Source organism: Aulostomus chinensis, chromosome 9 (genome assembly GCF_037954235.1).
Source record: "Aulostomus chinensis isolate RoL2024-O1b breed Wild chromosome 9, RoL_Achi_v1.0, whole genome shotgun sequence".
NCBI classification, from domain to species: domain Eukaryota; kingdom Metazoa; phylum Chordata; class Actinopteri; order Syngnathiformes; family Aulostomidae; genus Aulostomus; species Aulostomus chinensis.
The window spans coordinates 8989437-9014170 of NC_141328.1; the positions used below are offsets into that span (position 1 = coordinate 8989437).

Below are 24734 nucleotides of genomic sequence, written 5' to 3' on the forward strand. Positions count from 1 at the left end.
GTTCTTTCATTTTGAAGCGTTCATTAACTGTTACTGTGTAAAATATCAAAATGCTTTTTGTTAGATTTCTCATTTATTTCAGTTAAGTCGTATTATATCTGTTTAGATTTTATTTACCTTTATGAAATAATGATATTAATTGCATTAAGTGCAAATGTAAATATCTGACCCCAAGACAAATAGCTGTTGCCAGGGTAACAACTAATTGGCATCCCAACTAGTGTGCTCCTTCATGAATACTGTAAGAATTTAGGAGATAGCGAAAAGCATAAACGCACAAGAATAAAAATTGAACACATTAAGGCTTGTCATATGGCCACTGTTCATCAGTCCGCCTTTTAATATGTGTTTTGTTGGCTTAATCTAAACATGGTACCGGCAAAGCTAAAATGAAATTGCAGCTTCAGGCCACCACTTGAGTATTGTGGGGATTTAGAGTGAACCAGGCCGGCCGGCAGCTGCTGGATGAGGGAGGGAGGGAGGTCGTGGAGAAGAAGGGAGGGAGAGAGGGAGGGAGGGATGCGAAGCTTGTTCACATAATAGCCGGCGGGTGAAGGCGTGGTGACTGTGGCTCAATACGAGGCGAATGTGCGCTACAGCAGCAGGCAACCGGAGGATGAACATGGACAGCGGCTGCACGGCGGCTCCCCTCCCCAGCAAAAGCAACCGGAGAAAGAACTAAACGGGGTGATGTAGATGCAGGGGAAGGTCTACCGTATCCATACATAAGGGCATAACCGTCAGGCACGCAAAGGTAAGGCATTATATGATAAGATGCGGCTGATTCATCCCGCCTCAGTGAGCTTTGAGCAGACAAAGTAGAACCGGGCAGGGGCGCATGTGATCTGGAGAGGAGGAGGAGAGCATCAGTGAAAATTACACCAGCATGGGTTTGGCTCACTGTTTCCTCAGTAATACAAGGAGGAGTGTGGTTTTATTTGACACATGTGTGGTGCTGGTGGAACACTGGTGGAAACCACCCATGTACAGTAACCATAAAGTAGCACATTCATTGTTCTCTCAGCTCTCAGTGGCCCTGAGGTGGGCTTGTCTCATCATAGGATACAACACTGCTGATTGTACTGGATAAAGAAAATATCACTGTTAGAGTGTTTAACAAGAAAAAGAAGTTAATGAGCTGCTTAACTGAGTTGCCTTAATTGGGGAAGGCTTTACTGTACAATGAGGCAGTGTGACTTGGTGAATTTTAAAATGATGGATGAATCATCATTTTACCCCTTTGCAGCACTGTGAATTCAATGCATTATTTAATTATTGGACATTTTTATGCTTTGCGACTATGATTGTCAACTTGTTGTGATTTATGGGATATAGGAGTGACTATGGGTGATCCAAGTCAAATCATCTTTTTATAAGAATTACTGTTATTGCTAAATGTGTCTGATTTTTTGGGGGATGTTTTTCTTTTTTTTCTTCACAAAGTAAGCACAAACAAGGGTTGACACTGACCTCCTCAGAGTTGAAGGATGAGTGTATTTAAAGATATTGTAAACAGGAAATCTTGGTGTGACGGTTGTGTGTCTGTGACACATGTGGCTAGCGTAAAACTTTGTTTCTCTTCCTATTTTCTACACAGGATGTCCTGTGTCATTTATCACTGCCCCAGAGCAGAGTTACTAAATTATGTGAATTTTGCAAACTATCCAATGTATTTGGTCATGAGCACCCTATATGTATATATTTTGGAGAGTGTGAGTTATACATGTCCTACACGGGTTAAATGCTGCTGAGAAATTTTGGCAGCCTTCCATTTTGGAGTCCAAACCATCTGGGATTTTCTGAAAAATGTACTTAATGCAGAGAGGAAAAGATCTTACAATTTAAACACTCACCACACAGGGAATCATTTGGATGTATAATCTGGTAAATATGTTCTGGCAGGGGTGAAGGAGGTTGGCATGTGTGTATTTGGGGTTAAAACACATGTGCAGTTGTCCTGATAATGCTGCTTGATGAATTAATCCAGCATTACAGTATCGTGAAGACATGCTGTTTACATATGCAGTTGAGGTGTAGAGTATGTGGCTTAACTGCGTCCTTGATTATATTTGCTGGGTTGCATCCTTTATCCGGATCGTGTATTTTGTTCATGTTCCATTTTCTTGTACCCATTCACATCCATGCTTCAGTGCCTCGTCCCTGAGCTCTGCTGAAAGTCACTGCATTAGTATTTAATGAAAATCTGCAGTTTGAGATATCAGGATAGTTGGAAGGAACTTCTGGGATGTCAAGGACAAACAGTGACAAAGCTGCTGAGTGTTTTGATTCATAGTCCCATTCAATGCTCTGAGGTGTTGCATTTGACAGCATCTGCCTTAGTTTGGTCATTCAAAATGAGAGGTTGCAGCGTTCGTCTGTGAATCGGTTGACATGTATAAGAAATCTGGGTTTACAAATATGGAAGGATTTTTTCTCCCCCCTCCTCTCTCAAAAATATTTTAAGATGTTGATATCTGTAAGTAATTGTAAGTATAATACAAGATCAACAAATACAGGTGAGAATACCATGCTTACAATAGTATCACCAATAAGCCAAATATAACCTTTGGCAATGCATTTCAAAAGGGATATTACCGTGTGACCGCCCACTTTTAGATGTCCCTTTTTATTTTTGAATTTGCATGAATGTTCTTGCTGTAGTAGAGTTTTATTGTAGATTGCCACAGAAAATAAGTATAAATTATTTTGAATAAATGGATTGTCTGTGTAAGATCACTTTAGTCCATCACCAGTAAAGCTCCAGTAGGTGTATAATCCTATTGTTCATCTCTCTTGACAGAGGTATAACAGATTAAACTGTAAAATTTCCCTCAGGGTGAAAGGATATAATAGATGCTGCTGTTATAGAAATAATAACAGAATGGCTTTAAGTATCGAAGTATCAGTGTGTCATTTCATCCAGCTCTTTGATTCAGGCCAAAAAAAACCAATAACTAGATTGCCATGAAATCAAATGAGGATGAGTCCTCACTGACACTGGTAAATCAACAATAAAAGGTATTTTTCATTGATATCCTAAGCTATTTTTCAAGCATCTATAGATTGCAATTTAATCTTTGGCAATTAACTTCAAGGGTCATTATGAGGTTGTGGTTCGGATGCAAGACCTGCAAAACATAGAGTATTCACATCAGCCTCCGATAATCTAGACTAGTGCTTTTTTGCCTAATTTAGCATCATGGTAATAGGCTAAACCAAGATAGTGAACACAGTTGTGCTTAATACATGTAAGAATTTCGTAGCTCTCAAAAACATTTTGTGTCTTTTTTGTTATGGGAAATTGAAACGGAATATCTTTTTTAAAAAATGCATCAGGTTTTGTTCTGGATCAAATGGACAGAGAGCAATAATGGAAGTCATATTCTAACCACACAGCATATATGGATATTCAAGCACTTTACACACCCAGTCACTGAAGGTCAGTTTTTACAACATTGGATATGATTCTGTGCATTGAAATCATCTGATTTTATTAGTATAATACCTTTTTGGCTGACTTTCATATCTACTATATTTTTACTTTTCTACCACCAGCATTATTATGGTTAAAAAAAAAAACCCTGAGAGCAGCAGATTTGACCGCTACTTTCACTTTGGCTGCTTATGAAATATTTGTCTTGCTATTCGCAGTTGTGAGACATCCACAAGAAAATATATCACAATGTCATCTTGTCTCTGTTCATGTCCTTCTCAGGCAGGGAATAAGAACTTGTGCTGCATGATGACATCATTCACATGAATCACACTGCTGTCAAACAATCTTACCTTATTCCATCAAATAAAAACAAGAATTATTTTTCCCCCTGGTTCTAATTTTTAATTACTTCATATCCTCGGTTTCATTGTGTTCTTATCACAAACAACTAGACTTGTTATCTTAGGGAGATGATGGTTGGCAGATACCTTTTGACTGTTGACAGCATGAGTCATGATGAAGCATCCAATCAGAGAGATAATCCTGTATTGCATTTCCCACCCTACCTCCATTCTAATATGATGTCTTTCTCTGTATCCACAATGTTCGGAATCCCTTCATTGAGTGTGGATTTAGACTTTGAATACACATTAATCAAGTATCCTGTTTGTGGACTTTCTTGCCAAAATGACACCAAATTATATATTTTTTCCCAAGTCCATGGAATGGTTTCCGTTTTTCAGCAGATGATGATGTGTCAGGTCAGGTCAGTTACATGACCTACGGAGAAGCACTTGTTCATTGATTATTTGATTGTTTACAGTAAAATCTCCCCAAATAGCAATGGCTGTTTGGCCCAAATCTGTTCTGAATTCACATTTGGCTAATTTGTATGGCTCATACCCAACTCTAGTCATTACATTTGGGCCACACCTCGCCTACACATAATGGGCCATAATCCAAGTCAAGCCTGGCTCATTGCTACTGAGATATATCTCACCCAAGTAACACTTATCAGAGCTGTAACTGAGCTGTAAATGTCCCAGATCAGGCTCAAATGTGCCACCTACATATTTAAAACACCGGACTGAGTGTTGATTTCATTATTGCCATGCTGTTTATACTGTATGATGCTGTGAGACTCGAGCAGTAAAGGAGTGCATTTTTGTTTTGCTTCTTGATCCTTTATTGCTTAATTCATTTTTTCAAACAACTGCACAAAAAGCAAAGTAGAATAGTTTTTGAGCTTGAATAATTTTCAAACTGCAGGAAGCATGGATAGCAGACACCAACCTGTGTGTGTGTGGGTGATCGCCGCCTTCATCAATGATGCATGAAAATGGGAAACCGAGATAAGACAGGCTGCCGTCTGGACATGACATTTAACCAGTGTGACCAGTGTCAACATTGCCAACCAGTTTACACAGGAGATTTTCTGTTGCTTGCTTGTTATTTAATCTTCAGATTGGCTATTGTTATATTGTTTACTGCTACGATTGTAACATGTCTACATGCTTATTACCTGTACATCTTTCTTCATATTGTTAGTGGAAAAAGGGATCACATCTGTGTTTGTGTGTGTCCACAGGGATATCTGACTGTAGCACACATAACAAGTTGTCTATATGCCAACTTCAGGTTCCAGACTAGAGCTGAACATGCACCCTGCGGCACAATACACAGAAAAAGCGCCTGTCCATCCTCTAGAGACATAAATACAAAGGCTGACAGTTCTTTTTTAGCACCGAGGTCCAGTCCCTTTCTACAACTCCTGGGGCCAAAGTTGGCCTTTTATTGAGGTTGAATGGACAATGTTTGCAGTGTCGTCTGCTATATCATAAGATTTCAAATGAAGGTTTACATTATCACCAGTTGTCATGTATATTTATTATGTATCAGCCCATTTTAAATCATGGCCTGCAGTCTTGTGTTTGATTAAAGTGTCTCCTTATTGTGTTGCTGCAGAGAAACTGCGGGCTAAGTAAGGGCTCCTCAGTCAGATATAAACAGCAAGTCTTGTAGGGATTATAGCTCTTTGAAGATTAATTGCATAGATTCCTTTAAATGTCCTTGTCCCACCCACTTCATCGATAAGTTATGCTAGATGAATTGGTTTTCCTATGAAAATCTCTCAGAGGTGCATAATTTGTTGTTTTAAGAGGCCATTTTCCTCCTATAAACTTTTTTTTTCTACACATAGAAAAATACACCATCTAGTGGCCATCCAGAAATAATCTCACATTTCCTGCAGAGACAAGTGTGACCCCATACAGCCAAGCCATAACTAAATCAAGCTCCAATCAATGTAATAATACTGCAGCTGCACTCCGAATTAATTGGAATTATTGAGTGCGCGCTTTTAATTTAGGCCATGAAAGGGAATTTATGGATATTGCGGTGAAAAAAAGGATATTATTCAGATGCTGTAATTGAATTGGTCCAGTTTTTATAACGTATGAGAAGTAGAGGGAATTGTTGGGTCTCTTTTAACTACATGGATTTAAAGACGTTGCCGATCAGTTAAGTGTCATGAGATAACTATTGTTATGATTTGGCGCTAGACTGTAGTGTTTGAAATAAAAAATCTTCTTCAAGATGTTGGAGGCCACAAGGTAAATGTGTTCCTACAATTTAGTTATTTAAGGCCACAAGCTGTAACTTATTTTTTCAGTTTAATTTATTTGTGGCCATGAGACATAAACTTCCCACATTGTAGTTAATTAATATTTTTGAGCAAGTTATATTATTCAGCCAGAATTTACTTTAGCTAAGGGAACAAATTTTACCTTGTGGTTCCAAAAATTACTCTGTATTTTAATCAATTGCAATGCAAAAGAAAAGGAGGACGTGAAACCTGACAAACAGATTGACAGCATATCAGTCACTCACAGATGAAACAAAGTTTTAAACAAACACATTGGATTTTTTTTCCCCTGACCAATATATTGAGCAACTGTGGTCAGGAGTCTGACCCAGCTTGGCCTCATTAAGTCAGCAGTTGATTTCCCATAAAGTTGCCACTAAGCTGTTACTGCACAAAGCCCAGGGCTTCTGGCTTGGATGGAGAGACTTTCTGGTTCATTTTGATCTGCTGTTGCTCTGCCCAGAGCTGGCAATTTTCTTGGTACGGATCCGTGAGAAGACTCCTATCAAAGGATGATGTCTGGTCAGGGATGCATCCATACCTGCACTCTCACCGGAGAGATTCACCAGGTACAGCAGCTGCTTGGTTCAGTCCATGTGTTACAAGTGGTGACCAGCCTCATTCTGTCAGATGAAGCTGCTGTTGGATCTTCCTCGTGTGGCTTTTTTAGAAACCGCTGAACTTCTGTGTGCCATTTTTACTCGCGATTTGATGTATCGTGCGCTCTCAGTTGGTCAACCCAGTTCTGCCATTTGAAGCCTTGTTTTTGAGGAATTGTGGTTAAAAGGATCTTGCACAAACAAATATGATTTGCCTCTTATTATACTGCCACTAGTATCACAGAATTGGATTAAATGGATGTAAAGTTTGTTCAGAGTCAAATCGAGATTGTGGTTTACTGCTGTTGTAAACATGCAGGTTGTATGGGATGATATTTGCGCTAATTTTAAAAATTTGAAAGCTTAAAGGTTAAATATGAATCACTGGAAGAACCTCAAATCCTCCCTGTGGTTATTAGGGCAACAAATCTTTGAAACAAGGGTTTTATTGTCGTTAACAACGTCAGAGTTTTCTGGGAAAGGATCTCGACATGTACCACTTAGGCATTTTTTGGGCATTTTAATGGTGTAGAGAAATTTGTCTCAGTGGTGTTTAGCGATTTGTTGATATTCTTGTCTCACAAGCCCTGATGTCATTGTCCCTTTTTGTGATGATTTACTTGCGATTTCTGTCACAAGCCTTTAACTTCCTTCTGTCTTTCCCTGTGCAGATGACTGAGGGCAGATTGTGTCAAGTGCAGCTGCTTGATGACAGGAAGCTAGAGCTGCTGGTTCAGGTACGAATAATCTTAAACTAGCTATAATCCATGATCAACAATGTTTCACATGAGAGGAGAGATGTTAAGAGATGAACGATCAGCAATATCTGCAGTTTCCCTCAGCTTTACAGTGCATACGAGTGACAGTGATTTGATTTAAGACTTTTTAGTGAAAAAAAAGCAGTTTAAAAGGTGAACTCTAAATTTAATTGGAAAAGTTTCCGTTGTCTGTAAAATGATATTTATGGTAAACAACACCGGAATTCCTAAATTGTTATATATTTGAGAAGATACAGTATAAGATATAAGAATGATTTTTTGGGATGCAGATATCATGTGTATGAACATAGAAACATTAGAATAATGAGATATGTTTTATAGGAACTGTCCTATGTGTAAAATCGTCATCGTCCTCCGCTTATTCAGGTCAGAGTCGCGTAAAATCATTTTTGTAAATATAATTGGATAAATCAGTTTATGACAAAGGTTAATTGTAAATTAGGGGCACTTTTAAGAATCTCCCTCCTTTGTTTAGAGCGATATTTCACCCAAAACCCATACTTTCACCACTTCTATGCATCTTTGTGATTACACAATGCAGAAAGATTCAGTCGTGTATGTTAAATTTGAAACTAATGTTGCCCCAAGACCACCAACTACAAATAACAGCAAAACTATGCAGAAATGTCAGTTTAAAAAATTGAAGCACATTCTCTGATATAATCTACTCCTTCTTTATCCAGTCATACGCTCAGTAATCCATAATACGTATTTAATAAGAACTAGCTAGGAGCTGGGGCTCCATTAGATTCAAGATAAATACGTGACTGACTATTTCTGCTTTCTGGAGTCACAAAGAAGTAATAGAGCTGTGAAAAAAGGTTCTTTTGCACCTCAAGGCACCTATTTGTTGCTACTTGAAAGGCAAACTACACTTTTTTTTAATGAATTATCACTTTAAGTAACATTTGTTGTCATTTAGCCATACGATGTGCTACCATTTTGTTGTTACTGTATGCTCTGTTCCTTCTTTGTCATGTCATCATGGTCTTGAGTCACATACACAAGTAAGATGGAATGAAACCAGTGTACACTTGCGAGACTGGCTCAAAGAGCAGACATGCACAGGATTAATGTTGGACTCATGATCTCAAATGAATGCTGATGTTGCGTCACATTAGCTGGATGAGTAATCACCTTAGTAAGTGTCTCCTCCTCATTTTTGTAAGGAAGCCGATATTCGTGGAAATGTTATGGCCTTTCTTCTGAAATGATTGAATCATTTCTTTTTAAATGCCATAATCTCGATATCATGACATTGTACATTTTCTTGTGATTATGTTATGTTTAACTGTTATCGCAAGTTAGTGGCAGATCGTGGGAAAATTAACTTATTTTGGGAAAACAAAATTGTTTCCTCAAAGAAATGAATCCTCCCATTATCTTGAGAAAATTAACTTTGTTGTCTCAAGATGAGGTAATATTAAAAATGAGGTTGTATTAAAATTAAATACAAGCGTGTCATTTCTTCAAGATTCAATTAATTTCCTTTTCTCCCCCCCCAAAAATCTGTCCTTGATTGAGATTTCAAAATGATAAAGGCAATAAAATAATTTCTGTAATGTAATGACAATGTTGCATGTTTTCTAATGTTATATATGACAGGGAGTAAACTTGCTTAGTTAGCAGAAAGGGACATTGGTTCAAGTCCCTCTCATAGCGAGTACCTGCACCGTGACCAGGTCTCAAGTGGAACCACTCTCTACTGAGAGGGAGGAAAGATGAAGGAGGATGTCTCAAGGAATTGAATCAGTTCAAATGGATATAGTTACATGTCTGGAAGACGTTTCGCCCCTTCTCCAAGTGGCTTCATCAGTTCATGCTGTTCCCATAAACTAGCCGGCTCGTCTGAAGACCTAGACCTGATTCAGTTCCTTAAGAACTATGACCTCGACGAATGAGAATATGCACAGGCCTTAAAGGAGTATGCTATTTTTCATGGAAGTTGTCAGAACTTTAATAATTATTAGCTCAAAAAATAGTCCAATAATAATTTTATGAAGGGGTGTTAATCTAATGTTTCGGATCCCACTGAAGCTGACGCTGAATCTAAATCTTCTTCCACAGCCGAAGCTGCTGTCATATGAACTCCTCGACTTGGTGTCTTCACATTTCAACCTCAAGGAGAAGGAATTCTTTGGACTGGCATTTTTTGATGACAAGTATATAAACTGTGGTCGGATTATTCAGTATTTGAAACTCCGTATATGCCTGTATGCAGATGTGTTCCATTGCTTTGTTCTGTTTGCTCTTGCAGTGGTCAGTGTAAGTGGCTGCAGATGGACCGCAGAGTTCTTGAACATGACTTTTCAAAGAAGCCCGGGTCCATTGCCCTCAACTTCCTGGTTAGGTAATAATTCATGTCCACATGCAAAGCACACACTCTCCAGCAGGGTGCAGTCCTTTATTGACATATGAAGGCCTTGAAGACAAACATTTAAGCTTTTGAATAAATATCTTTGGGCTGATCTTATCTCTTTGAGGGTTTTCTTCATCACTTACTGTCTCTCTCACACACCAAACAAGTCACTGCTCAGAAAAATTGGCAGACTAAGGGGTTCATAATAAAGAGGCGTATTATTTAAGTCTCCTTCCTAATTTATTGTGTGTGTGTGTGTGTGTGTGTGTGTGTGTGTGTGTGTGTGTTTTTACCTTTATCTTTCACAGATTTTATGTAGAAAACATAACACAGCTCAAGGACATCATAACGGTGGAGTTATTCTTCCTGAATGCAAAATCAGCTGTCTTCAATGTAAGCACTTTGCTCTTGTTTTTCTGCAGTTTGAAGCATGATACTTGTTGATTCTCCACAGCTCCTTGATGATTCACCGTCTGTGGACCCTCACTGTGCCTTTGCTTAGCAGACACTGGCTGCGGGGCAGTTTTTCTTGCTCAGCTGAGAGGAATGCAATGCAGACAGTCCCTGAAAGCAGAAAAATACAAGGGTTTATTTTGAGAAATAAACAGAGGTCATTGTAGGGCAACACAGAGAATATTACATGTTAGGATTCAGAAAGCTTTCTGCATTGTATTTATCTTCTATTCCGATGATCTTTTTTTTGTCTCACAGGGCATTATAGAAGTCGAAAGCGAGAATGTCTTCAAATTAGCTGCAAATGCTTTGCAGGTTAGTGCCTTAATTGTTCTTTCGTGTACCTGTAGCTTAGAAAATTAAAAGTAATTTAACAAGTTGTTGTTTCATTCATGTCATTTTTCTGTTCATTAGGAGGCAAAAGGAGACTACATAAGGTAAGAGTATATTATCAGCTGCAGATGAGTATTTAACAGCACAAGACAAGTTAATAGTGCACTTTAAGAGAGGACACTCAATAGGTCACTTGTTTCTGTGGAGTGAAGACAACAAAAATCAATAGCAGTGTTATGTGAGGCTTACCATAGAGAAGGGAAGCTCGCACCAGTCAACTAATGAATCTCACAGTGTTGATAGAAGGGCAGAACTGCAGAGAGGAGACTTCACACTGTAGAGAGCAGCCCTTATCTTTGTTTAACACAGCTGCCTTTTGATATTACTCATGTAGTGTTATGGGGGAAGGCTGCTGAGGGTCCACCTGGCTTTGACCAGCTGATGCAATAACACAGTTCATGACTACAGACATCTTTGTACATTAGACACGTGTGTTTTTTTTTATAAACACTGGGGCAGTTGGTAGATTTAAGGGAAATTAGACCATTTGTCAGGAAGAAATCGGATTACAATCTGCAATCACAAAATTGTCATGATTAAAATATATAGCAACAAGAACACACGGTCACAGGTTTTTATGGCCTCTGTGCTGGTAAAAGTAGTGGACTGGAGGCATTATGTCCATCTCATTTTCATCAACATGGTATCTCGGGAACACCTTGAGGGAATTTTTTGTAACCATGAACAAGCATCCACTAGCAGTCATTTTTCTCATTTAAGTTAATAGCACGTAAAAAGAAACAAAAACAAAAAAATATAAAAATAATAGAGTATGCAGGGGAGGCTAAAATCCCAACAGGCTTTTCAATGGGTGTCCTTTAGCCACAATCAAATTTGAATCTTGACCTATAGGTGATTCTAAATATGAACATGAAGTTGTTGTTTTGTAACAAGTATACCCGTCGAAAAGAAAGTGCTATAATCCTGTGTAATTTTTACCAAAAAATAGTTACAGAGGACTAGAAAAAGTAGAAGAGTGGAGTTAACTAAAAGGATTTTAGAGGTAAAAGGTCAAGACCGCTGTGATAGGTACAAATACATACAGGTACAAGTACATGGGTAAAGAGGTAGCCTGGCAATTTATTTTAAACTTTTACACCATGTATGTGTTTAATATGACCTCGTTGTTCTCCCTTTACAAAATAAAAATTATATATACATTAAAAAAAGAAAAAGGGTTGGTGTGTAGGCCACACAAATCTAAGAGAATTACTCCTCAATGTGTTTGGGAACTCTGGGGGGAATTATGACTGTAGTACCTGTGCCTCTGACCACACTAAAGCTGAAACACTTTCATCTACAAGCTTGATAATAAATACTGCAAAACTGTCATCAAAACTGTCGGCACAGATGTTTTTCTTCTCTGTATCAGTGATGAAACAACCAGAGCTGACTTAAAGAAACTGCCGACTCTTCCCACAAAAGTACTGAAGGAACACCCATCGCTCGCATACTGGTATGTTTACTAGCAATTAGATATAGACAAAATGTTATTCTATTTTATAATGTTTCTGTTATGACATTGCAGTGAGGATCGAGTAATTGAATACTATAAACAGCTGAAAGGAGTCTCCCGAGGACAAGCCATTGTGCAGTAAGTACTGGAATTAAGACAAAAAGGAGATATAGATTTGTGAAACTGGTTCAACATTAGTAATGAGCCAATTCATGATCATTAATCTCTCTTTCACCCCCATGTAACCCTCTCCTCGCTCCTCCTCGAACACTCTCTCTGGCATCCCTTTCCCTATCATCTGATAGAAATCAATAGTTCTCCTCTTCATTTGCAGTCTGACTCACTGGATCAAATTCCTTAGATCGAATTCCAAGTCCTCGCCTCACATTTTAAGCATAAACTACATACAGATGTTATAAAGCTGCTCGCGCTTTTTAATAAAATGTTTTTTTCTCCCAGATATTTGACATTAGTGGAGTCCTTGCCCACGTATGGTGTGCATTATTACGAAGTTAAGGTAGGCCTTCTGCTGTGAATAACGGGAAATTACACCATTGCACGTGGAACTGAATCAACCATCAAGCGCCGCTCTTGCTTCACAGGACAAACAAGGGATCCCATGGTGGCTGGGAATCAGCTACAAGGGCATCGGCCAGTATGATCTACAGGATAAATTAAAACCTCGAAAGGTAAACATTGAAGTTGTCCTCCATCTCTAAAGTGGGTACTGGTGTTTCTCTGCTTCTCTAACCTGGCTGTAAACATGATGGCACAGGACATGGGTTTGGATTGCTGCTGTTGCACAGAGCGTGATGATTCACCAGCTCCAACTCGTACGTAATCTACAGGTATTTCACTCCAACAAAGGCTGGGCTTCATCTGGAGCAAACATGGGCCGCGTTGGAACAAAGTGTTTATTTAGAAGCGCTTTAAAATTAAATACATACATAAATTAGATAAGAGTCTATTAGAGTCTAATAGATTTCATGAACAGTATTGACAATCATACAATATAAACCTGTTTTTCTGGTTCCATTGTTGTTTTAACTTGTCAGTTATTAGAAACACCCGTGTGAGTGATCTGTTAACTATGCTGTGCATTCTGTGATTATAACATGTTCAGCTGCGTGGGAAGACGAACACAATACATTTCAGAACACAGTTCAGATGGTTAACTGCTATTTCCCCGTTGAAGCCTGGTGATTTACATGATATGATGCAACTTTATTTGCTACGTTTTAAAATTGTGCAAGTAGCTGTGTGTGTGTGTGTGTGTGTGCGTGTGTGTGTGTGTTTGCGCGTGTGTGTGTGTGTGTGTGTGTGTGTGTGTGTGTGTGTGTGTGTGTGTGTGTGTGTGTGTGTGTGTTGGCATGCAGCGGGGTTGATGTGGAGAGGAAAGGAGGGAGGGAACTTGTGATGTCAAAGGGAGAAGGGATGGATTTGGGCGTTATCATGCATGTTCTGAGAATACCTGAGGAGACAAGTTGAGAGCTGACAGGACACAGAGCAAAGTACATGTTTGTATTGACACCAAAGCCAGCGAGGATTTGATCACTTCAGGAACAGAACTTGTGAATATACTTAATACTGGTAAGAGTGAAAGCCACATTTCTTTGTCTGGACCGCTTTGGAAGAATTACTGCATGTAGATTCAGCTATTGTTCTTTTTTAACTCTAAATACTGCCATCAGTATTTAGGACTAATGCTTTTATTGTGAGACTGTTTGGGTATTTGCTGATTTTAAAAAGTGAAGCAAAATTGTAATATGACATATTCTCCAAAGCATCGCTGTGTCATAACATCTTCTGTAAGCAGTCTTTTCGAGCTTACGCTCATCTGCTTCTTGTCCAGACACACAGTGAATCACTGAATCAAAAAGATTATTCATAACTGGGTGTTAGCACCTGGGTGATATGGAAATAGCTGATGAGGCATGGAACGTGTTGTATACTGTGATGAGTCTTTGTGTAATGTCCCCTTGTGGCGGTCTTTACCATCCAACACCTGCATTATTGCAGACTTGGCATGCCAGGCAGCCCAGACTGTAATGACAGTTCATGTACAGTCTGGCTTTTTAATGACTGTGGCTGGAAGAAGCTCGTCACAACACCTGCACAACTAATGTTTTTTTTCTAATAGTATTTTTGGTTTCTGCCACAGCCACAGAATTAAAAATTGATTGATTGACAGAATTATAAATTGAATATAAATATTCATGAAGCATTTAAAGTGCTTCTGGGCGCATGAAAGATATGATATTGGCCTAATTAGATTTGCTATGTGTGTATTTTTATTTCCAGCTTTATCAGTGGAAGCAGCTTGAAAACTTGTACTTCCGAGAGAAAAAATTTGCAGTTGAAGTGAATGATCCACACAGGTGAGCAGCCAGAGGGACTCCCTGTCAGAAGCATATCTTATAATCCAGAAACTGGTGCTTTGTACAAGGTGGTTCTTTCGATGTTTGTGTAGAGCCTCACTGATCCTTCTCTTGGCTCCCTGTCAAATAAGTCATCCTGTTAAACCTCCACAGGAGAGCAGTAACCAAGCGGACCTTCGGGCAGACAGGCCTACTCATCCACACGTGGTATGCCAGCCATTCTTTGATCAAAACCATTTGGGTCATGGCTATTAGCCAGCACCAGTTCTACCTGGACAGAAAGCAAAGCAAAGTAAGCGTCAGTTATGAGATTTTATCTATTACTTCAAACACAGAGTTAATATCCATCCATTAATCTTTGTTCTTGCTTTATTTTTTTAGGCAAAAGTAGGAACCGCAAGAAGTTTAGAGGAAATTGCCATGGATCTCACTGAGCATGGAGTTGCAAAAATAAACCGCCTTGGAGATGCAGCCCTGAAAAATAACTTTATTACAGCCAGCAATGGGAGCCTTGTATCAACAGGTTGGGTTAAATTATGCCAGTCACTGCAGCAAGTTCAGAATAGTTCATATTTCTTTACAACAGGCATTATTTCAGACGTGCTCTTAGTCATGAACAGTGAATTTAATAATGAATAAGACACTTTTAACTAATATCAACATGCAAAGTTTGACTACAAAGTGATATGAATGTGTACGGCCTGCAAAAATAGTCCAAAGATTCTTTTTACAGGTTCTGCAGACTCTGAAATGAGCGAAGAACAGAAGAAAGAGAAACTCTCTGAACTGAGGAAAAAAGAACAGGAGATCCAAGAGATTTTGGCCAAGAAAACAAAAGAACTGAAGAAAATTTGTTTGAGAGAGGCGGTGAGAGATTGGGTTGTTTTGCTTTTGCACATGTACTACATTTCGCTAAGACATTTATTTCAGCAATGCTAGAGAGTAAATAAACTAGAAATGGCCAGTTGTCTGCTGTTATAGGGAAACAATAAACTTCACTGAGCATAAAATTCAACAAAGCATGTAAGAGATAAGGGAAACTTATTTCATACACTTTTAAAATGAAAGCCCTCTTGGCGTTGATCAATTCTTAAGTGCAGTTGGCGTGGTTTCAGGGGTCATAATATGCAAGAAACAGGTTTTGGTAGATGCTGCTATGTTGACTGGATAGATGGATTTTGCTACTTTGCTTCAGTTTATTTAAGTGTCATGGGGTTCTTTTGTGTATCCAGGAACTTACTGGCAAGCTTCCAAAGGAGTATCCCCTGTCATCAGGTGAAAGACCGCCACAAGTCAGACGGCGAGTTGGCACTGCTTTCAAGTTAGATGACCTTTTCCCCTACAATGAGGTCTGTATTTCACTGGTCCACTTTAATCACTTACATAAGCAATTTATGTCTGTTTGGGATTTTTTTTTAATTAAAGTTATTAAATTTACTTTTCATACATCTGGTGATATTTCATATGAATTGACTGTTGAAAAATGTGATAAAAATTGTACTTCTAGAAATGAATTCATGTATTATTCCAGCAGCTCAAGTCTGAAATGTCTTCTCCTTTATTAAAAAACAAAATGTGAAATCACTGTGTTGCAGTGGGTGACATGTTCCTGCATTACTATAAACATAGACATAGTATTTTATTTTCTTCCAAATACAGCTACTTCCCAAATCTGCAGCTTGAAATAACAACTGCACTATGCTAAGAAACTACCCTTAGTAACATTTACTATTAACTAAATTGTCTCCCTGATTATGACTTCAATTAGTTGCTTTTTAAAATTGAAATATATATTCTTAACCTTTTATACATGGTATTTGTTCACAATAACAAAAATATGGAGTTTTGACAGGTTCTTTATTATGCTGACACACCTAAATATTTATTTATAGGATTCTGAAGTATTTTCAGCAGTTAATTTGAGAGTAATATCATCTTGGTCCACCTGACTTCATCAGATCTATTCTTGTACACATTTTTTGTTGAGGGAAATCAGATGACGTTAATATATTCATACTGAATTTGCTGCTTGTTTGCACAGGATCCCTTCCTCAGAAACCTAGAAAGCAGATTTGCCCTGCAGCAGAAGATTGTGGAGGCGGCTAAAAAGCTGGCAAATGAGCCTGAACTGTGTAAAACAGTAAAGAAGAAGAGGAGGAGAAACTGTTTGGATGCCATGCATAAACTCCAGCAGATAGAGGATGAGATGAACCAATATCGAATCAAGAAGGGAAAAAAGCCCACCCAGCGAGCCTCTGTTATCATTGCAGGTATGCTGCAAGTCATTGCAGTGATCATGTTGCTGTATTCACAGTAAGCATGGCATTATTTTTTCTCTCTCACCAGATGAACTTGTCCGTTCAAACTGTAGCTCCCTGTCAAGTCTCCCACTGGATGATGGTGAGCTGGGCAACATACATTCTAGTATTGAACGTGTTTGACCTGCACTCATGCTAATATTGCATTCTATTTCGTATAAATATACTGTGCCTCATTCAAGAAATGTGCTTAGGCACACATTTGTTCTTACACACTTAAGGACTTGTTTTGAGCCCTCAGTTTAGTCTTACAGACAGGAAGCAAAGCCTGGCTATCTGTAACTCTTTGTTCCTGATATGTGTTGTGTACCTCTTATTGACCTCTTTAGGACTCATAATTCCCAAAGTGTGTGTAAAAAAAAAAAAAAAATGTGTGTGAACATTTCATGAATGAAACCTATTTTTTGTGTTTTTGAAAGAGTGACTGTCCGTTTGTTGTTTTCATATTCAGATGACTCTGACAGTGTCAGCCAGCGGCCACGGTCCCAGTCAGTCCAAGGCTCCCCTCAGCTCAGTCCAATGCATTCGTTGGGGGCAGAATATGAAGTGGAGAGATCTCCTGGGGAAAATCACCACAACAAAAACCACCACAGGTAACATCCTGTCCCATTCTACTTCCAGAAGGGAATTATAAGCGAAAGTTGTTTTGGCAGAGCCCGAAGTATTTGCCTTGTCATGTTTGCTGCCTCCTTCCTTTCCTCACATCACGCGTGTTTGTTTTTAATCATCTCCTAATACCACATCCTTTTAGATTAGCTTTTGAAGGCCAGGAGTCTGCCCACTACTACCAGAATCCAAGAGAGGTCTCGTCCACCCACAGTAGCCCTTATAAAACCCTTCCCAGACCTCCTCGAGATCCACGCAGCATGCCTCCTACCCCGGTTATGACTCGCAATTCCTACAGCAGCAGCCAGCTCAGGTGTGATTACTGCTCCCCTGCACTGCCAACCTACCCCTCACTGCAATCACACCCCTGCTTCTTTTGAACCCCAAATTCTCATCAAAACCCTAACACATATTTTAACAAATACAGACATAAATACTATCATAACTGGTTTCATGTGACAAGTGCTGTCCCTTCTCCAGGTCAGAGGGGTCACCTCATTGCTTCAGGCATCGCAGTGGAAGTCTGGAGTCCCAACCCCGGCTAAGAAAAGACCCAGACTCAGAGAAGCCTGTTTTTATCTTGTCACCAGCCCACCGCAGCAACAGCACAGAAGTGTTAGAAGATTGCTCCTCCTACACAAGTCAGTCCAGCCTGGACTACTGCGGGGCAGCCAACTCCCACTACAGTACGCTGGATTCCCGAACCTCTACCATGCATCGTCTTCACAGGAAGGTGGAGGTGTATGGGAATACTGGGAGCATGCCCAACTTGGTCCAACACCATTCTGGTTGTAGTTATGCATGTGAGACCTCACCACACTATGCACCGAGTGCCTACTACGTCTCTGGATACCCATGTCTAGACATGGAGCCTTATGCTAACGGTGCCTACGTGTATGAGAATGAGGTCGAAGGCCACTACAATGTTAACCCATCCTATCAAATGAAAGGGTACCATGGACATGACAGATACAGGCACTACAGCAGTGATCGTGCAGATAGTCTTTCCCAAAATCCCTATGCGACAGTGAGGCCACCAAGGAGCAGGGAGGGGCCCAGAAATGAGCTGTTGGCCAAGAACATGCAGAAGGCCCTTGTGGCGGAGCATTTGAGAGGCTGGTATCATCGAAGCAGGGGCCACAGGGAGGGAGGAAGGGGCATGCTGACTGCGTATGACTTTGAAACTGGCTCTCAGCTCAGCCTGGGCTACCAGACCATGCCAGCAGCCTTCAGCCACTCCAGCCGAACCACCTCCTTCTCATCAGGTAAATGATTTCCTACGGCACTTTTCAAGTGATCTGTTTGTTGCCTCTTTCTAAATTTGGGTTACATAGTAGTTTTTGGGCTTCCTATTATTCTGCCATATTGATTCTTTCAGTTATATCTCAGCATCAATATACCTGCAGTGATTACATCTGCCCACCCACATGTTAGTGAATCTCCACCTCATATGGCCCACAGCTCACCCAGATCCAGCCCTTTTCACTACAAGTCAGGACACATCTGGCCCACACAGTACATGCTGTAACCTAATTCAAGCCTGGCCCACAAAACACTTGTCAATGCCAGAACTGTCCCAGATTAAGCCCAAATGTGCCTGTGATTTGTGAAAGAGGTCATGCTTTCACTTGTGTACGTTAGCTTATTGTAGTTTTTCTGTCAACAGGATTATGTAAAAGCAGGGCTACATGATTTGGTGTGGTGGTGTAGCATGGGCTAAAGATGAACCCATGCTATTTGGGTGCAGATCCATTTAAAAGACAGCATTATCTTTTACATGTGATCCACAGAGTGCTCTCCAAGCAGATTTAAATAATTCCTCCTTAATTTTAAATCCTCAATAAAGCTTGAAAGAGATGATAAAGCACTCAAGATGATGTTGTTGCGTCCACAATTTTGTCTGGCTGTCAGAGATACAAGACAAGGAGGAAAGGAAGCAAAGTTGGGGCTTCTTGTTTTGTATTACTGTTATATTTAAGTTCCAAATCTATGCTACTTTTTGCTATTTTCTTCTCAAATAACTACCTGACAATATTTATGTATGTTTATGTGCTTATTTTCATACGCACATGTCATTTTGTGACACAAAAACTGCATCATGAAACTTTTATTTACATTTCCTCAATGGCATCTTGAATAACAGAATTGGTGCATCATCCATTGCATGACACAAAAAACAAGATTTTTGTCCATTACTTCAAATGAAACCTTACTTCCTGTAACCAGAATTTATTTATTTATTTTTTGTAATTTGTGTTGATGTTTATTGTTTTGTATAAAAATCAAATTGAAAGACAAATATGATGTCAGGTCTTACAAATCGCTAACATTAATGTTTGATGGATCAAATTGAGTCAATTTATTATCAATTTTTTATTAATTTTAATGAGAAGCATCAGCTGGTCCTTGTATTTTTTCTGTGTTGTAAAAAGTAGAGCGAAGTACTGTGCCTGATATAGTACACTACTTTAAAAAACACCTTTAGGTCTTCAAAGATCCTGAGCATCAAATTGCTTTGCAAGGTTGTTCACTGTCTCACTGTCTCTTAAATTTTGCATGTAATGTACTGATCATTAATTACAGAACATTAATTACATGTGGACAGCATTTGTGAAATGTAGGTGTTCCTTTTGCAACTGTGACATTGAACTGGATTTAAGTATTTCCAATGACAACAATTACTACAGAGTTTCTCCCTGACCTCAGTGTTTTGACTTTTGCCTTGTTTGCAGTCTCCTCAGTGGAAAGCGCAGGAAACTGGCGAAACCAGCTTGCAGTCGGCCTGACGGAGTATGATACACCCAATACACCTCAGTACCCTCCATCTGGAGCTCCAGTTTCCCCATATAACCGCAGTCCCACGCACAACAGGTGAGTGGTGCCTTTTTCAACCAGGCAGAAAGACATTCTGTAATTATTTGTATGATTTTTAGATAAAACACTGATGCTGAGGTGCAAACACAAGTACAGCTCCTGTTGACTTTATTTCAGTCCCCTAGCAATGAAAAGAAACAGAGGATTTGGCAAGCAGGATATAAGCAAAGTTATGCTAACTGCCCGTTGCAACTTCATATCAAATAGACCGATAAAAGAGTTGAATTAATCCTTTCATCTAACTCTTTAAATTTTACCCAATGCTAAACTATTCCTTTGTTTTGCACGCTGCTCTGCATTTCTGTGAAACTGTTCTATTCTGCTTGTGTGATCAGCTTATGTAGCTGACACAAAATGTAAAACGGACCTTTTACTTTCTTCCTTCCTTTCCTCCTTTACTTCTTGACTTATGTTTAATATGTGCAGATTTTCTCCAGAAAACAAAATATCGGGGTGTGACACGATACCTAAAAAGTCTGAGTCAGTTGAGGTGGTTGATGCTGAGACCACTAGTACAGATGAACCGTCAGACAACCATTCTAGCTCTTAAGGGTGAGACCAAGCAGGCTACTCTGTGTTGTGTTGCCACACATCTCCATCTTTCCATTTCATCATCAGTAGTCTGTCACTTTTTAATAGTGTATTTATTAGCTAGCTTTCACATTGTGGGCTTTTGATATTTTATGACACAGCATTTTTTTTTTATTTGCAATGCCTAATTTTTTTCTGTCCATCATTTTGTGGTTGGATTGACAAAAATCAATCCTTGCACATTTTGTCATATTCAACGGCAATGCTAAAACACTGTGAGAAAGGTTATATTGGTGATCATGGTTATTAGCTTAGCATGTTGCAAATTACGAACTTACGAGGCACAACTGCAGGTGAGTCTATGATTAGTTTTGAAAGTCTTAGTCATAAACAAAAGTTTTGATGAATTTCAATTTCCTGTGTGGAAAAGTGAATTCTGTACGACACTTCTTGGCGATAACATGTAAAAATGAGACATTTAAAAAATTAATTAATGTTAGCACCAATTCATTCAATAATTGAGGAAATGTTTCAATTTGGATCAACGTAATGGTTCTACTTAGGCCTACATAAGGGTGTTTTTGAAAAAAAAAACTGGTAATTTTTCCTCTGGTTTTAATCTGTGAATCAATCTATGTTCTGCATTCCCCCTCTTTTTCTTTTCACATTGGGAAATATTCCAGTGAACCACAATTCATCTATAAAAATCCTCTAAGAGTGTTCATTCTGCTTATGGGTCAGATGTAGAAAGGGAGAGAGAACATTGAACAGAAGGAAAGATCTGAAAGGTCTAAAAATACAAATCCTTTCATGACACTAAGTTGCTAGCAGAGCTCAGGCCTCAGTTCATTTAACAGCTAGCTGCTAGTACTCCTGGCAAAGGGAGGCATTTATCTCAAACTGGCAACATGTACTTTAGTCTGGATGGAGATCACATTCCCACTTTAAAAGAACTCTTTAGAACTTACTTTTCACTGGATCAAGACCACTTGACCAAAGAGTCTTTTGCATTTGGTCTCCACCTGGGTATAAATACTGCATTCACACCTGCCCAACAGAACTGTACCAAAGCGTACAATTAAAATTTTGCTTTTTGTCACTAAAAGTCATGCACATTGATCTTCTCCATGCAAGATGTCACATGAAACAAATAAAGGAACAGTCAAATCTTTTTAACCAAAAGCCAAATACACAATTTTAAAGGACTTTTGCTGCATTGCATATTTATTTTAATGCATGTTTTATCCCAGATTGAAAGTTGCTGCATTCAGATCTACCCAAACGAATCATTCAAAGGGAAAAAGTAACTAGAGTTTGATTGAACTATGAAATGAAATAGCAAAGTTGAAAGTGGCCTAACATCCTTAGAGACTTGCTGCCAACATGCAAGAGGGAGGTTTCCATTTACTTCATTAAACCTAAATCATGTTGCACAACATCAGCAAGTAAGGTGCATGACATGTACGGCATCTCTGGTGCTTTTCCATTTCCATTTCTGTGTTTTATTACAAGGTTCAGTCATTTGCTTCCTGTTCTCAAACATGTTGTACCAAAGTAGATTTGTCATATTCTTTCCTGTTCAGATTTCACCTGGGCGGCAGCTACATGAGCATCCACTGAGGAGGACCAAACTAAACTTTTGACACAAATAAAGCCATGGCCAGCAGCACATGAAGGAAATAATGTTTAAACACAGGCTGTACACAAACTGTTTTCTGCCCGTAACTCAATCTTAGGAGATGTTTTGTGGTTTTGGCAGAGTCAAGGTGTACATATGCTGCCCTCACGCTAAAGTAAGCTCTGAACACTGGGCTCAGAGCTTACTCACTCTCTTGAATGACTTTCCCATGTGCCTTGGTTTGGATGAATTGTACAGGCAGGAAAGAATGTGTCAAGAAATGATAAGATGTTGCACAACCCCACTGACTTTGAAACTTATTGTGCATTAAACGAGGCAACGTTTGTTTACTGAGTCGAGTGTTTTAACAGGAACTGATTCTGCCTTACACAGAACAGTAGATTATGGAGGAGAAATGATTTTCACCACTTTCATCTCATTAAAGTATAACACTCAGATGAAAAACAAAGTTTGAAAATGTGAAAGCAGATGACCATTTGTTAGAGCAGTCTATGTATTAGATGAATTTCCATTTCTTCCTTTCATTACACACTGAATCAGAATGTATTATGTCAATATTGTTTATAGAACATTTGTCTTTGTTAGTGCTGTAATGTGTTTTAAGATGCATGTTGAGAAATTTTTTGATAAGAACTTCAGTCTTTTTTATATCAACTCAAGACCACTGCCGTAAAACAAAAGCAGATTCATGTATGGTTTGTTTCCTCACATATTTGTATAGTGTGTTGTGATGTCGTTAGATGTTGTCAAAAAGTATTTTCCACTGGGAAGAAAGATGTGAATAAATTCATGTGTGACACGTAGATGGTTGCTGTTACTTTGTTTAAGAAGCTTGTGCGGTTGGGAAACAACTGGTTTGCTAAGTCAATTCTTCCACAGGTGAGTAGGCCTCCAAGTAGCCGTTTTAGGAATGATGGTTATTCCTCCACTGAATATCACACACATATGTCCATTAAATGAGTCAGACGCTGCTGAACACAGAGACCTCAAAACGGTTGTGCTTGTAAATTTTGATTTTCACTTATTCTAAAATCACAACCTCATTGTAGCATTATCTCAACATAACTGCACACATTTTCTCTTAAAAGAAGGATAATTTATTGGATCACAAGAAGGTCAGGAGTGCCAGCATGGTTACATGGCTTGAAATCTGTCGCAACTGATTTTATAGAGAAGAGAAGCAATCTTAAATCATGAGTCATAAAGCAATGCATGTTTTTGTATATGAACCAGGAGAGCCCCCTTGTTTATAGAAGGTATACTCCATGTTTTATGATTATAATCTATTCTGTCCTTATCTTAATATTTAAGGGTTAGATATAGATCAGTCACATCAGTCCCCACCATGAGAGAAAGAGACTGACAGGAACACAGCTTTTTCAATATTGTCTATTTATTTAATGAGAAAATAAGTCATCACGTACAAACTATTTACACTGTAAAATTGTCTTTTTAGAGTTGACAAAACAACACCATTCTAATAAATAAATAGATGTGCAAACTAGAAAAATTCTTCAACTACTGCTGGTGGTCTGCTACACTTGGACCCTATACCCTTCTAGGATCTGTCCTGCAGGCAATATAAAGAGCAAATTCTGTCAAGAAAACCTTGTGCCAGCTGGCCATTAGCTGGCTCCAGCCTCATCTTTTCACATTCTCAACCAATCACATGCACAGTTTACCAAAAGAGCTCTAATAGGACCATGGCTATTCTGCGCTGCTGCTGTCAAATGTTATCATGACTGGACCTCCACAACCCAAGCTTCCTATTGTTGTCTGGATCTGCTTCATATGTACAAGAATCTGAGGTCAAATGTGCTTCTTGTTTTAGGGAAATGCAATGTGGTCCTTTCTTATGAGCGTTTAATGCTGTTACATGCACAGGACGAATCTAAAACCAGATCCATTCATCGCCAAACCCATAAAAATTTACTGTCAGTCTTTATTCTATGTTCATTAAAATTTTTTAATGCATGAGTTGAGCTGACTGAATAATGTTTTTGATAACACAGCAACAGTTTATTGATCAGAAATACCTCAGAGGCTTCCCTCTATGGCCTCTTTAATTAAAATACTTGTAGAAATATGAACACCTGTTTGTGTTGACACAATAGATCACTTACACCAGTTTAAAAAAAAAAAAGCTTGTGGGGAATGAAGTTAAATTCACATATGTATTCTGATGTTGTTTATGTTATTATCAGTACTGCTGGAACACAGCAGCAAGAAGATATACTCCTGGAGTAGATTGTGGTGCTAATGTGTAAAA

General features: G+C 38.9%; 1 protein-coding gene across 6 annotated transcripts; it reads left to right on the forward strand.

Annotated features, from left to right (window-relative positions):
- Nucleotides 1–585: 585 nt before the first annotated feature.
- frmd4bb (FERM domain containing 4Bb) lies at nt 586–23414 on the forward strand. Of its 6 annotated transcripts, XM_086213567.1 has the most exons (24): nt 6507–6649; nt 7351–7416; nt 9526–9620; nt 9716–9808; nt 10126–10210; nt 10529–10585; nt 10685–10707; nt 12036–12119; nt 12192–12257; nt 12579–12636; nt 12722–12808; nt 14421–14497; nt 14651–14789; nt 14879–15020; nt 15231–15364; nt 15730–15846; nt 16539–16767; nt 16844–16897; nt 17267–17408; nt 17567–17734; nt 17902–18686; nt 20154–20292; nt 20722–20847; nt 22410–23405. In XM_086213567.1, the coding sequence occupies exons 1-23, from the start codon at nt 6593–6595 to the stop codon at nt 20843–20845; spliced, it is 3021 nt and encodes a 1006-aa protein (XP_086069693.1). In that variant the 5' UTR covers nt 6507–6592; the 3' UTR covers nt 20846–20847; nt 22410–23405. The 6 variants fall into 6 exon arrangements, with proteins under 6 accessions (XP_086069695.1, XP_086069697.1, XP_086069693.1 ...); XM_086213569.1 differs by lacking the exon at nt 6507–6649 and adding an exon at nt 586–754 and having other exon boundaries at nt 20722–23411; XM_086213566.1 differs by having other exon boundaries at nt 20722–23412.
- The last annotated feature ends 1320 nt before the right edge of the window (nt 23415–24734 follow it).